The 13,520-nt window shown below is 45.5% G+C and overlaps 1 protein-coding gene across 6 annotated transcripts in view; it reads right to left on the reverse strand.

Annotated features, from left to right (window-relative positions):
* The window catches only part of LOC144155702 (thiamine-triphosphatase-like), a 496,904-nt gene that overhangs the window by 161,128 nt on the left and 322,256 nt on the right, over positions 1-13,520 (reverse strand). For 3 of the 6 annotated variants that reach the window (XM_077687307.1, XM_077687308.1, XM_077687309.1), the window contains one exon: positions 11,603-11,712. The exons of the other annotated variants lie outside the window; for them this stretch is intronic. In XM_077687307.1, the coding sequence (XP_077543433.1) occupies positions 11,603-11,642 (40 nt within the window). In that variant the 5' untranslated portion in view covers positions 11,643-11,712. The remainder of the gene's footprint in view (positions 1-11,602; positions 11,713-13,520) is intronic. 6 annotated transcript variants of the gene reach the window in all.

Here is a 13,520-nt window from a genome sequence, read left to right on the forward strand (position 1 = left end):
AAATTACAGCCTTAAAACACATTAAAATGTCTCTAAGGACATGAGCCCATTGAGGACGTTACCATATTCGAATTATTCCGAACCTTCTAAATCGCGAAGAAGAAAAAAACAGCCAAGGAATATTAAAGAGGTACTAAAGGTACTAAAGAGGAAAGAGGTACTAAAGAGGTACTAAAAGAGGTACTAAAGAGGTACTAAAGGAAAGAGGTACTAAAGGCAATATTATTAGCGAACACTATTGAACTCGCTTGAGAAGACAAACATGCATTTACCGCAATAAGTTTTTTCGCTGGATCTCGAGTCTATACATATCAGTGAAAAACGAGGCTGGGCCAGCCAAACCGCACAAGGCTACAAGCATCGGGTACGGTGGTAATCGTGAAGAATGCGATCTTATTTGCAAGCCGAGTGCGAATTCTTATTCCGAGAAATGCAAATAGGTGGAGCTCTTTGTCTGCGCTGTTCTTCTGTACGAAGAGGATCGTTTCGAAGGAAAGGTGGGGGTCCTGAAGCATCGGATGCGGACCGTGGGACAGGTCTTACACGGGTGCGGTATAAATGTGCAGGAAGCGCAGGGTAGCAAACGTCTCCATTTTATCACAACGTCATCGTCTTCGTTGCATGTTGTTTAGAAGTTACGCAAACGCTGTCAAAACCAAATAAACTGCCCCGTATCATTGCCATTAAGGGGATCGCCAAGTTTTATTTCGAAGCTATATGTATCGTAATCTCACCCGAAATGACAGCCTAAAAACAAGGTCTTTCTGGCCGCTCCTATACTGTATGATGGTGACGGTGATGATGTTGTTGATGATGATTATCAGAGACCTTTACTCCCTATCGGCGCGGTGGTTGAAAGAAAAAGCAGCTTTCTTGTTCTATTCCACAGTTGTTTGTTCCATACGTAACAAATTTTAGAGTTTCGCGTCTTTTTCCTACTTCTTTTCTCCCCCCCCCCCCCCCCCCGGTTGTTTTTATTTTCCTTTACTTTCTCTTCATTGACTCTAATCTCTTCCCCACTTTTCTTCAATCCCCGAGAATAGGGGACCGCGCCATCGGCCGCCACGATGGTGACCCCTCTATGGGCTCAAATAAAGTTCAACCAACCAACCAACCAACCAACCAACTGTCAGCTTCATCAGCTTCCCGCGTTTGTTACTCTATAAAGTTTAGTAAATAACTTAGAGTCTAATTCATATTCTTTTACTTAAGAATGGAATGTGAGGGGGACAAGAAGACGCGTCACACAAGTCAGTCGTCGACCCAGCACCACACGCTCTCGTTTGAGATGCGGTCACATTACCGCTACGAGGGGGAACCTGGGGAGGATGATCCACCCGTATATAAACGCTCCCATTTCCTGACGCTGTAGTTGGGGCCCTCCAATGATTAAGTGCAAAACAAAGCAACCAGATGTCGCAGAAACCACTACGCTGGTCGACTGCGATATGCGCGGCCATAGCGTGTGTGACTAGCGGCAAAAGATTTTTGTATATTGAGTAAACTTTATTCCGTACTCCCAACATCGTTTTCAGCCATTGTGAAATGTCTGACTGCACTGCTATATTCCTTGGAAATGGAAAATACGACTTATATTTTGTGTGAACACTTTACTCATGCATGCTGTCGATTTTGTTACAGGGTCCATTGTTGACTGCTAACATCGAGTCTAATGAACTTTATAAACGGTTTACGACGCAATAATTGACGTCAGCGCGACTACAGCGCGCCAGTTCGAAAACGGTTTTGGGCGATTGCTTCATAACGTGACTGTGAATGCGGGTATACTGCCGTTCCGTGTAGGCGCGGCGCGGATGTAGCTCTTTGCGCCGCAGCCAGTCGGGTGTTAGAAGATGGTGAGCACGTGAAGGAGCGCGCACTGCCGCTCCGCGTACGTGCGGCACGGATTTATCTCCACTTCTTGTTACGACGCGGCCAGACGACCGCAACAGAGGCAGCTAAAGAATGCTTCGTAACAAAAGCGGCACAGGAAAGGTGCGGGGGTCAGCCAAACAAGTGCCCGGTTCGCTACCCTAAGCATGAAACAAAAAGGGGGATTAGAATACCAAAAAAGAGTCTATAAACGAAAAAAGGAAAACTAAGGACAATGACAGAACACGCACCAAATAAAGAATAAAATGAAGGAGACAAACCGTCACAATGGGTGAACGCAATGCCGTGCGTGCTGGTCCCTACAATTGTTCACATGATGTTCACAAAACTCCCTTGTGTCGATATTTCGGCACACGTTAAATATCCCTAGGTGGTCAAAATTAATCCGGAGGCCTCCCCCACGGCGTGCCTCATAGCCCAGGTGTGGCTTCGGCGCGTTAAACTCCGCAACCAATTGTTCACACAGGATCCAGCACTTCCGAAAATCAATGTCGGTTTTTTTTAGCCTTTGGGGAGTGGAGAGGGCAACGGTTAATATCTAGAGTTAGAAAGCACCGTAAGCAGGCGGTTATCGAATCTACTCATTGAGTTGGATAACTACTGTCTTGTTAACTTGAGAACCGCACAATGTGGCACAACGGGTGCTCAGTTTTCTCATCGGTGGCATATCATACGTCAGAGGCAGCGCTGTTAACCACGCTGAGGATGAAAGATTAAGCGTTTCCAAAGGCAGCTGCTAGCCACACGCGACAAAATAGGATGACGCCTGAACGGAGAATTACATCAGGTAGGTGTCATCGTAGATCGGGGTAGAGACAATTATAGGCCAGCGTTCGAGTACTGTAGCCAATGATCTTCTGGCGCGGAGTTAAAGTGATCCAGTGTGATACTACGGGCAACGGAGCGTTGTGAACTCGCTACGTCACGGCACGCTATTGGGATTCAGGCCTATTGATCACTCATAGGCAGAACGAGTTAGCTGTTTTGCCAGTGTTGTCATGCCCAGCGGTGCCGCAATGGTTGGGGAGCCGGCGATAAATGCTATCATACCCATGAAAGGGTGACAACGCGGTCACAGAAATATCCAATTTCAATCACAAGCTTCTCATAATGGCCGAGTATATCTGTTGCCTCATGAAAAGGAGTACGAACAGATGTCACGACGTCGTCAGCTGCCTTCTTAAAGAACTTCTATCTTCTATTTTACAATGTGTTTGTATGCACGCAGCAATATATATATATATATATATATATATATATATATATATATATATATATATATATATATATATATATATATATATATATATATATATATATATATATATATGTGTGTGTGTGTGTGTGTGTGTGTGTGTGTGTGTGTGTGTGTGTGTTTGTGTGTGTGTGTGTGAGTGTGTGTGTGTGTAAATCAAGACAGATAACAGAAGATGGAGACAACGAGTAAAAAAAGTGAATGGTATTCGGAAGTGCGTCACGCTGCATGGCATAAAGAATTAGCCAAAAAAAGTCCGTTTCAGACCAACTTTGTAAATAGGCAGGTAAGTCGTACAACGTTGCCTCAAGCGATTACACCACTTTAACCAAAAATGGGCGAAATTCAGTGCTCAGAGCCTTTTCTAGGGACAAAATGAAAATGGGAAGGAACTGGGCCTAAACAAATTGCGACACAAATTAAGCAATCGCTGACATAGTCAGAGCAGTGTCAAATGCACAGAAGAGCGTCAGGTTCGACTTCTTTTCTGGGCCGCTAGATGGCGCCACTAACTCTACCAGCCTCGAAGCCGGGAACGCTTGGACCCTCTTGCTCTGGCCTTTTCTGTTTTTCGCGCATTTGCCCACCCTGTTTCCGCCCTATCTCCGCAAAGCGCTTTTGGGCGCTTCTGAGAACAGTCCGCTGCGATCGCGCACGCTCTCATTAATCTCCGTCGTGTTTATGAGCCCGATGTGCCATATCTTCCCGAATCACACGCCGCGAAAGAAGCCCCGCGCATATTCAACGTTTCAGACGCACTTCCACTGCCCACATGTTCGAGGTCGGATTGTCCGCAAGGTTTGACAAGCCTATATTTAATTTCAACTTCTCTTTTTCCGCGGCTGCTTCTTATATCAGAGGAAGTTTCACAGCTGTACGCTGCACCGGGAACACCTGCGCGACTTTATTTTTGCGTGCGCTCGAAGACACAGCTTGCGTCGGCTCTGCATTGAAGCATACGCGCGTGGGCCCGCGACCAGGTCCTGTTACGAGGGAAAAACCGTTGTGGAATATGAAAGTTACCGTTGAAGCGCCCTGCACGCAAAAGGAACCCAGTGGTTCTCGTTCTGTTTCTTGTTTATAAATGCACGAATCAGGGCTCCCTGCTTGCGCTGTAGTTCGAGTCGCCTCCGCCATTAGAGAACTTTGTGAGGTGGTTCCAGCGAAAGCAAGAAAAAGCCTGACGCCCATTTATACTAAGTGGTCGCCTTGCGTCAAACCCAGAGCTTGTTGTTTGTTCGTGGCATACACGCTGAGAAATTTGGCCATGAACCATCTGCGCTTCTTTATTCGTCGACACCAACTGTTCTCATGGTGTGCCTCGTGTATGCGAAAAAAGAAAGGGTTTGTGGTTAATTTTTTTGATGTCCAGTTTAGCTCGCCTCCGTGCTGGCCCCCTTCTCCTATTTTTTGAAGCTTATAAGCACTACTGGACTATTTATCAAGCATCCTACGTAGGCCTACATGCCTGTCACCTACGCGGGAGTATGCGCTTGCTGCGCCTCACTAGTAAAAAGCAGGATAACCCTAACCTTGGTCCGGAAGAAGGCGCTTATGAGGAACAGCATCAGGTCGCAATTGAGAAGCTGGAAAAATTGATACCGCTCAAGATTTTGTGCCATAATTTCTTTCTAATTTCCTCCCTAAACCTCGTGCAATTCTGCCGGCATTGTGCAACCATGTTTAGTCAGATTTCGGAGGCCTGTGAATTTTTGAGAGTTGCCTTGCCGCTGCTCGCTGCGCTGCTGGCACTGCGCAAATAATATTATTGCTCGAAATAGGAACTCCGCGACATCAATATGCATATTAAAGCGCTAAGGTTGGCAGAAATGGGGGGAAAAAGTGTGAATTGGGCAAAATGTTTTCAAAAGTCGGCTCAGTGAGGGCGCAAGTCGACAGACCACGTCTGCTGCACATCAAACTGGTAGCCATTCAAAGAATGCAGAAAGGAGCTTGGTGTAGCCAATATGTGGCCACTTTTAATGGAATGTGGCCTAGTAAAGGCTGGCATAATTTTCTTCGTCGGTGTCTATACAACCCACTACATTTGCACATTTTAAAATTAAATGCATTGAAGGAAGTTTCCGGCGACACGGGCTATTCCGTTTCATCTCTGCGATAACCCGAAACTTGTGGTACAGTCATGGCGAAAAAGTGATCTCATTAAAAATGGAGCCAGACTCGGCGCATGAAAGCACAACGCTATTAAAAGAGAATTATTTTTGTGCAGTTCCCCATGGGGTGTCCTGCTTTTATTTACGCTGGCTCTTCTACGACCAGAAATACCTACATTTTAGTCCTTCCCTTTGTTTTTATTAATGGAGCAACTCTAAATGAACTTTCTGCAGCTTTCACCATGTCACACAGAGGTAAGTAGCTTTCGTCGTAATATAACAAAGATCATAAAACAAAATTGTTGCAGATTCCTTCCTCGAGGGTTGGTCTGGAGATGCGAAGTATACATATTCAATTGTGTGTAGATATTCCCTGTGAGGAATCGTTCGTTTCATTTGATAAATAAGTATGATAAGACTAGTATGACTTCATTCCCACGAGCTTCGACTTACGCTGAGGCACCTTTCGAGCAAGCGAATTGAACGCTGGGTAATTAGTAAACGTTATAACAAGAAGACCCGGCCAGAGTTCTGTGCACAAAACCGACAAATGCTGGAAGCCTGGGAGGCAGTAACTGGCCTCTTTGTCATGGACTACTTCGCCGGGAGATACATCGCGTGATTCGTGTGATAGCACCTCCTCCCCTTTTTTTTAACGCGAAAGTGTTTTATCCCCGGATATACAAAGAATTCGCTGACGTTATGTCCGTCACGGAAGCGACGCCTGTACAACGAAGCAAGCGACCTGTATAGGGTGCACCCCTGCACACAGGGTCTTCTTGTGGGGAAGCAACCTTTAGTACTAAGGAGTACGTTATACTTGGGGTTGTTCGTTTTCGGGTTTTATATTTTAACACGAAAGGGTTTTATGCTGGTATACACCTAAATTTCGCTGATGTCATATTCGTCACGGAAATTACACCAGTACACGTTTGCCAAAGTGACCCGCCAGCAGGACGTTGCTCGCTAAGCACACCCACAAGACAGCCGCCGACCCGCAAATCGTGCTCAGCTTCAGATTTCGCTGCACATTTCACTTTCTCGTTTTACTGATTCCTATGACAGAAAAATCAACCAAGGGTTTTTCTTAGATTTCAGTCTTTCAAATTCGTGAATATTCTTAGGCTATTTCCCCCAAAATCGCTCCGTCCTCCCGCCGGTAACACGTGTACTTGGGATCGTATGGGGAATCTAAAAAGAACAGCTAGGGCGTTTATATTTTGTAGCGGTACTAATTCTATTAGACTACCCTGAAAAAATGCCTTTCCAGTGATGCATTTGTGTATATTAGTGAATCCGACATTGATTAGGGCCTGTTTTATAGCAGTCAAACCGATAATGTCAAACCCACAGTGACTTGGTGTACGTAGAATTGGCTCTGTTGGCTCTCCCGTATTGATTTTGTGTGTAACGGTGAAGCCTCACGGGAGTGAAAGAGCCCCTTAAAGGGGCCATGCAGACAAAACACAAGTTTGACCCGTCGTGGTGGCTCATTGGTTAAGGAGTTGTGCTGCTGAGCCCGAGGACGCGGGTTCGATTTCCGGCCGTGGCGGCCGCTTTTCTGATGGAGGCAAAAAGCGAAAACGCCCTTGTGTTCGATAATTCGGCGCACGTTGAAGATCCCCAGGTGGTCAAAATTAATCGGGAGCCCTCCACTACGGGGGGCCTCATGGCCTGTGTAGCGTCGGCGCGTTATCTCCCAATCAATCAATCAATCAATCAATCAAAATACAAGTTTGGTTCATTCGAAAGATTGCCTCATTAGAATCATGCCGACACCACTTTTAACGTAAAGTGCACTCAAATAAACTATATAATTAGGGAAAAAAGGGGGATAGCCATGCGACTCACTAGCTCATTTCCCGCAACAGAACCTATGACGTCATATGCCCAGCTGTGCGATTGGCCGTGGCCGGCAAAAGCAAACACAAATTAGGCAGTGCTTATAAGCTTGCCGAACGAGCTATTTGCGCTTAAATTTGGGGCACATACTTTTTATAGCAGTAAAAATTGTGGGGTGAACAATTAAAGTTACGAACGACCACTTAAACACCGAAGCAATTAGGCCGGCACTTTGCCCGCTGGCATTGCATAGCCTAACACAGCCGTTGGATGCGTTGGTCTTGCCTGTCCCAATATTGATCAACCGACATGAGCGGCACGGTTACTTGCATGACCATGTTTGTCGAGTCATAGCTTCTGTTTAGCAAACGATTAGTATGAACCCTAATTTAAATACTGCAGGTATAGAAGTGCGGCCAGAAGCAAAGTGCGAATACTGCACCTAGGGGTCTTAACTTCATAGGTATTGCAGCGCCATCTATGAAAGTGGGTGATAAACAAGATAACCAAACGGCCATCCGTGAAATAGCAGCAGCCCTCGTCAGCAGGCTATTTTTAATTTTAAGGCCCTGCTCTGAATACGTCATTGTCAACGTCACGAAAACACCCGATTTTGCGGGATTATCGAAATTTTGGCTTAAAATGATTAATTTCTCAGGGAAAAAAGCATCGTTTGCTGTCGGGCAAGTGCTGAGGGCACTGTAAAACACTAAATCTTTCGAATAAAACAAATATATTTCGTCTTCACGGTCCCTTTAAAGAACACCTAGGAGGACTCCGCGTAAGGGCGACAGATGCGGCCAGAATGAAGAAGACTATTTTTCAGCAGACGTTTTTACAATTCCTGCTGAAGGGGCAGGAGCTAAAGGCATTGAGTGCCTGACGAGGGCTCCTGACCCTCTGGAGTTCACAACAGAGGAGTTCACAGCAGAGGACATGTTCAAATCAAATATGCGTGCTTAGCAATAAGATCCAGCAATACAGAGAGAAAAAATAAGTAAATTATGAAAAATACAAAAAATCGTACATTTCCAATAATGACAATCCCAAGTTATACAATATACGTAAAACTTTTTTCTCCAATACCTGTTACCAGCAGATACAATAGAACACGACATATTTCTTTACTGATTGTTCCTTATGTCTATGAAAAAATCACGTCTTCACACAATACAGCTTAAATTCCTTAGAATGAGACACGCCTAGTGATTGTCATATCTCACTTTCTTTTCTATAAACATCACCTTGGTTTCAGTCTTAAATACGGTTGCACTAGTGTTAAATTTTAAATTATCCCCTAGGATGTTCAAGACATGTGGTACTTGATAAGTGGCCGATTGTTTGCCGTAATTAGTCCTAGTTTTAGGTGTACGTCTTATTGGACGTCGTACACGGTAATGACGGTTTTCTGCGTCACCATCTATGTATAACTTGTTTTTGTGTACCATCTGGACAAGTCTAAAGCAATGCAGCTGGTCAGCTCTAAGTATTGAGTCTTTTGAAAACAAAGGTGAAATTGGCAGGTCTTGGAATTTCCCTTGAAAATTCTCGAAACACCGTAATATCTTTTTTTTTGCAGGACAACAAGCTTATTGTAATTATTTTGTGACTTTGTTCACCACATTAAGATTCCGTACGTTAGTTTTGACTAGAATAGGGAATAATACATGTTTCTTTTTAGTCATAGCGGTACTAAGTGTGATATTTTATAAAGGCATCCAACTGTTCGTGCCAGAGCCGTAACTAAATGATTTACGTGTACTGACCAGTTTAACTGTTCTTGGAACCAAACACCAAGGAACTTTTGCTCATGTACCCGTGCAATAGCATTACCTTCGTATTTGAGATTGATATCTTCGTTTAAGGGCTTATTGATTGGGCGGAAAATTATGTAGGTTGTCTTTGTGGCATTTAATCGCAGCTTGTTTTGTCGTGACAAATTTGAAAGATGCACCAGGTGCTTACGCACTATCGGATAATTGCTTATGGGGATTTTCTTCAGGTTCTTTTTTCTTCTTTTTTTTTTTTTTTTTGAGCGTGACGGTGGTGCCATTAACCGCGTGACCACATAGACCACGTCCGCCGGGTCTCTGTGGGCGTGGCATCGCTGGCGTGTTTTCTGTTTCTTTTTTTTATTTAGGTCGTCTCTTTACGGCACCGCTCTTCAGCATGGGAGAGCTAGGTGCTCTGCCTCGTACAATCGCGTCTGTCAAGGTCACATGGTCTGCTACCGTCCTTTTCTTCTCTGCTGTGCTTCTACCCAGCACTGCGCTACTTCAGAACTAGAAGCGGCTGAATCAGTGACCCTAGGCACAGGGCGGCTGCTGCATGTGCAAATGAAGATCCCAGTAGCTGCACATGATGCACGCAGGACGACATTAAGGATAAAAGGTTAGGGCATGTATAGCCGGGATCCGGTTTACGTGGCCTTATGTCCCCGTGCTTGTGTCGCATCTACCGCTTCTATCACCTCCCAATAGTTTCACTGAATGGACGAAACATACTTTGACTGATGTGGACGCTCATCGCCATGCTGGTAGAGCTCAACATCAGCGTAGACGAAGCCAAGCTCAACGTGCGCCCGTTGACCCCAAAGAGGGGGCGAAACTAACCGAAAAGGAAAAGATAGATAACCAATACTAGCCAAGCGGCGCTCCTCCCTCTCGCCCCCTCCCCACTCGCATTCACCTTAGAGAAGCGACTTTCAAGTTTTTGTCTATTTTTGCAACAGCCAGTTAAGTGCATGTGTTCAGTTAAAGCAAATATTGCTAGGCTCGAGTATGTACTTCAGTTTTACCTTAAATGTGCCCTTCCTTTGCGTTAAACAGGGTTGGCATGTATGAACCGTGCCTAAAGTACTAGTAGTCGGGAACGTTTTCGCTTACATACACGTTGTCTTTATGCCCACGGTTATGGCAGAAGCGTTTTTACAGTAGTATACGATACCCCACCCGGAAAAGCGACGTCAAAAAATTGACGTCAAAAAACTTGTAAAAATCTGGCATCTTGTTAATTTCGCTGTTGGCCAAGAGGACTCGTGGGTTGGTAACCTGCTTTGCGACGAAGCACTTCGAAGCACCTCATCATCTTCCCTACAGTTTTTCATAAGCCGCAAATAAATTTAAGGTGAAGATATATGTTTATTCTTCCTGAGCAAGTCGAATTTTCAGAAATAGGCGCAGGGATCATTAGTGCGTTAGGAGTACTATTACCGCAACTCAAATGGCAGGTGGGCACGTGGCCTTCGCTGGGAGGACGATTCAAGGCCCGGCCAACCACGGTTAGAACCAACTGCAGCGGCGCCCGCCCGAGGAGCTTGCCCGATGGCGGCGAGGGCGGCTGCTGTGCCCGGGGCCCTTCGAGATGAAGTGCGGGGACCGAGGGTCGCGTGCCCTGCCGCTTCGGATGGATTCCGGCGCCGATTACAGATCGATTCCATCTTCGTTATGCATCCTGAAACTGCAGGCATCCTTTGCGTTGATTAAATAAACCGAGCCATTCGTCGCCGCGCCCATGACGAATTGTAATAAGAGCCAAGATATGTGATTCCCTGTCGGTATGCGTTGCCTCCTCCGCCGAGACAGGAGATAAATGATGGCTGCTTCTCGCTTCCACGGGTTTGGCTTCTAGACTGAGACGCTCCTTGTTTGCAGTCGGCCGCGGGATGCCTGCTGATCAAGCACGCTTTCCCCGTCGCGTCGACTCCTTGGGCCACGAATTCAGCGTTCGTCGCTGGGTAGCGAACGTGAAGGAAATGGAAACGGGGGCTTCGGCTTGCACGGGTCCGCTGCCTCCTCCCCTGTGAAACACGCGCTGCACATCTGCCGTCGCGTTGGAGCACGGGGCCGCCTGGCGCGACGCCCGGTGCCACTGGTACGACACCTCAAGCTGGATTGGGGCAAACTCAAATGCAGCGGTGGGCCCATATTTTGGCACGCCGCAGTAAAGCAGCTACCTGGGTTGTCACCTAAAATGAAGTCGTTTATTTTTGTTTTACCCTTGGGATCTTTCCATGACCATTCGCTATTCTTTAGTTTGCAGATTAATGTGTTTATTAACCTCAGGTTATTTCTCTCCGCAAATCCCGCCGTGTACCTCCTCACCTGTTGCGGCTACTATTCCAAAGTTTCCTACTGACCTTTCTCCCGTTTGCTTCTATCCTGCTTTTGCGTTAAAGTCTGCCATCACAATCGTGAACTGTGTTGTTCCCTTCTTTTGCTGATTCGACGTCCTCGGCTTCAACTGTCTACGGCTTCAACATAGTAGCTAGTCGCTGGCGCATAGGCTTGCACTATCTTTAGCCTGTATCGCTTGTTTAGCTTGATCACCACTACTGCGCTGTTTTTGTTAGTGCTAAGGATTCCCTCCATGTTCCCTGATATTTCTCTGTGGATTAAGACCCCCCCCCCGTGCTCTCTAAATCTTGAATACACGTGCCGAAAGCACCCTGTGAACCATATTTAATGAAATGCTAGAACAAGTACAAGATTATAATTACCAGAAGACGGTGTTTCTTGGTTCTGTTCTGTGTCACCCATTTCATAATTGGCGCTGGAGACGTTGAGACCAATACCGGTCCGGAAAAAAATGTGCCATGTCCTTGCACTCCTAAAAGACCAGCGCAGTGAAATGAAAAGTTTTACAAGGACACGTTAATGCAGCTGAAGGACATTCAAACAAACTTTAGCGACATTAGAAGGCGGCAAAGTGAAGTGGGAGGCAAAGTAAGTGCAATCGACAACCTGCCTCAGGATATCACCAGTGTTAGCGAAGCCGCTCAATAATCTCAGGTTCAGCGGCAGACCATTAAGACTAAACAATCACAACAGGCCGAATTTGCAGTTGACGACTTGAATAACCGAATACGAAAGACTATCTTGCTTTTCAAGGGAATTCCCGAGGAACCAGTCGAAAACTGGGCAGATAGGGAACACTTGATTGCGGAATTCGTGTCGCCAAATTTAGTCATTCAGGCAGGGGAACTAAAACGAGCGAACAGGGTGGGCCTGCCCAAACCAGAACAAAGTCGCCCAGTTGTGATAAAATTCCTGAACTTCAAAGATAAAAGTAACATTCCTAAGAACGCCTCTAAGCTAAAGAAGGCAAATGAACCTCGCGTATGCGTTGAGGGAGACTTCTTTCCACGAATACAACTTTGTTAGGAAAAAACTGTGAGAATTTGCTCGGGAGAAACGCACCCTAGACGGGAAGTACAGGGTTGTGTTCGATAAACTTCTCGGAAACAGGTGTCATTCGTTCGACTCGGCCAAAAATTAGATAGATAATCTGCTTCCAAGGCACGAAGAATTGCTACAGCAAGCCTGTCACCTAAACAAGCAGTTGCTAGTCCGCAAGGGAAAGATGATGTTATGGTAACTGGTATCAGCCCGTCAATCTAGCAAAGAATTTATCAATTTCAGTGTGAACTTTTGGTAGCATGCTTCCAAAACAATATCAGTTACGTGCATTTCTGGAATCATGTTTGCAGACATTGTTCTGGGCACAAAGACGTGGTTGACTCCAGACATTAACGATAACGAACTGTCACTCTCTAAGGTATTTACGATATTTAGGAGGGACGTGGTGGCCACACTCGGAGGCGGAGTGGTAGCGACCGTAAAAAATGCGTTTCGTACGCGCCCTGTTCCCACCAGTTCCGATATAGAAATTTTGTGGATTTTTTGGGCCGTCGGGGTGTGTTATAGCCCACCCGTATCCCCTCCTGAATTCGTTGAAAGTTTAAATAATTTCTTAAGCGCTATCCAGGACAAATACCCAGCATCGGCAATCATTCTAGCCGGTGATTTTAATTATCCTGCAATAGATTGGCAAGCATACACAGCCCTGGGCGGCACAAGAAAAAAGGAATGCAAGGAATTCTTAGATGAGCACTCTTTATTTGATTTGCAGCAAATGGTTTGTTAATCCACACGTGGCGATGCCATTTCGCATCTCGTGTTAACAACCAAACCGGAAAAAGAGGACTGTTCGTGTATTGGAATCTATTAGTGATCACAATGTTCTCCACTGTGAATATGCGTTAAAAAATAACAAACCAGGGCAGCCAAACAAAACTATCTACAGTTACGCACGCGCAAATGTTGATCTGATCCTTCAAAAGTTGTCTGTTTCCGTTGAATTTTTATGCACAATGTGTAACCGCAATGTTAACAATAACTAAATCAGTGTCAAAAACAAACTAACCGAACTTAATCATAAGCACGTCCCCAAGGTCGAAAGTTCATGTCACACGTAAAAAGAGCAATAAATAAGAAGAAACGCCTACACTCAAAAGTTAAGTTCTCGAATTCGGATGGGGATTGGAAACGCTATCCCGAATCCTAAAAAAACTGGAAATTTTTAATTCAAGATTCTAAAGAATATTTCTACAACAGTGATATCGTCAGCATGTTAAA

The sequence above is a fragment of the Haemaphysalis longicornis genome, unplaced genomic scaffold, assembly GCF_048455015.1.
Source record: "Haemaphysalis longicornis isolate Haplotype H1 unplaced genomic scaffold, Haemaphysalis longicornis Haplotype H1 scaffold_1, whole genome shotgun sequence".
In the NCBI taxonomy this organism is placed as follows: domain Eukaryota; kingdom Metazoa; phylum Arthropoda; class Arachnida; order Ixodida; family Ixodidae; genus Haemaphysalis; species Haemaphysalis longicornis.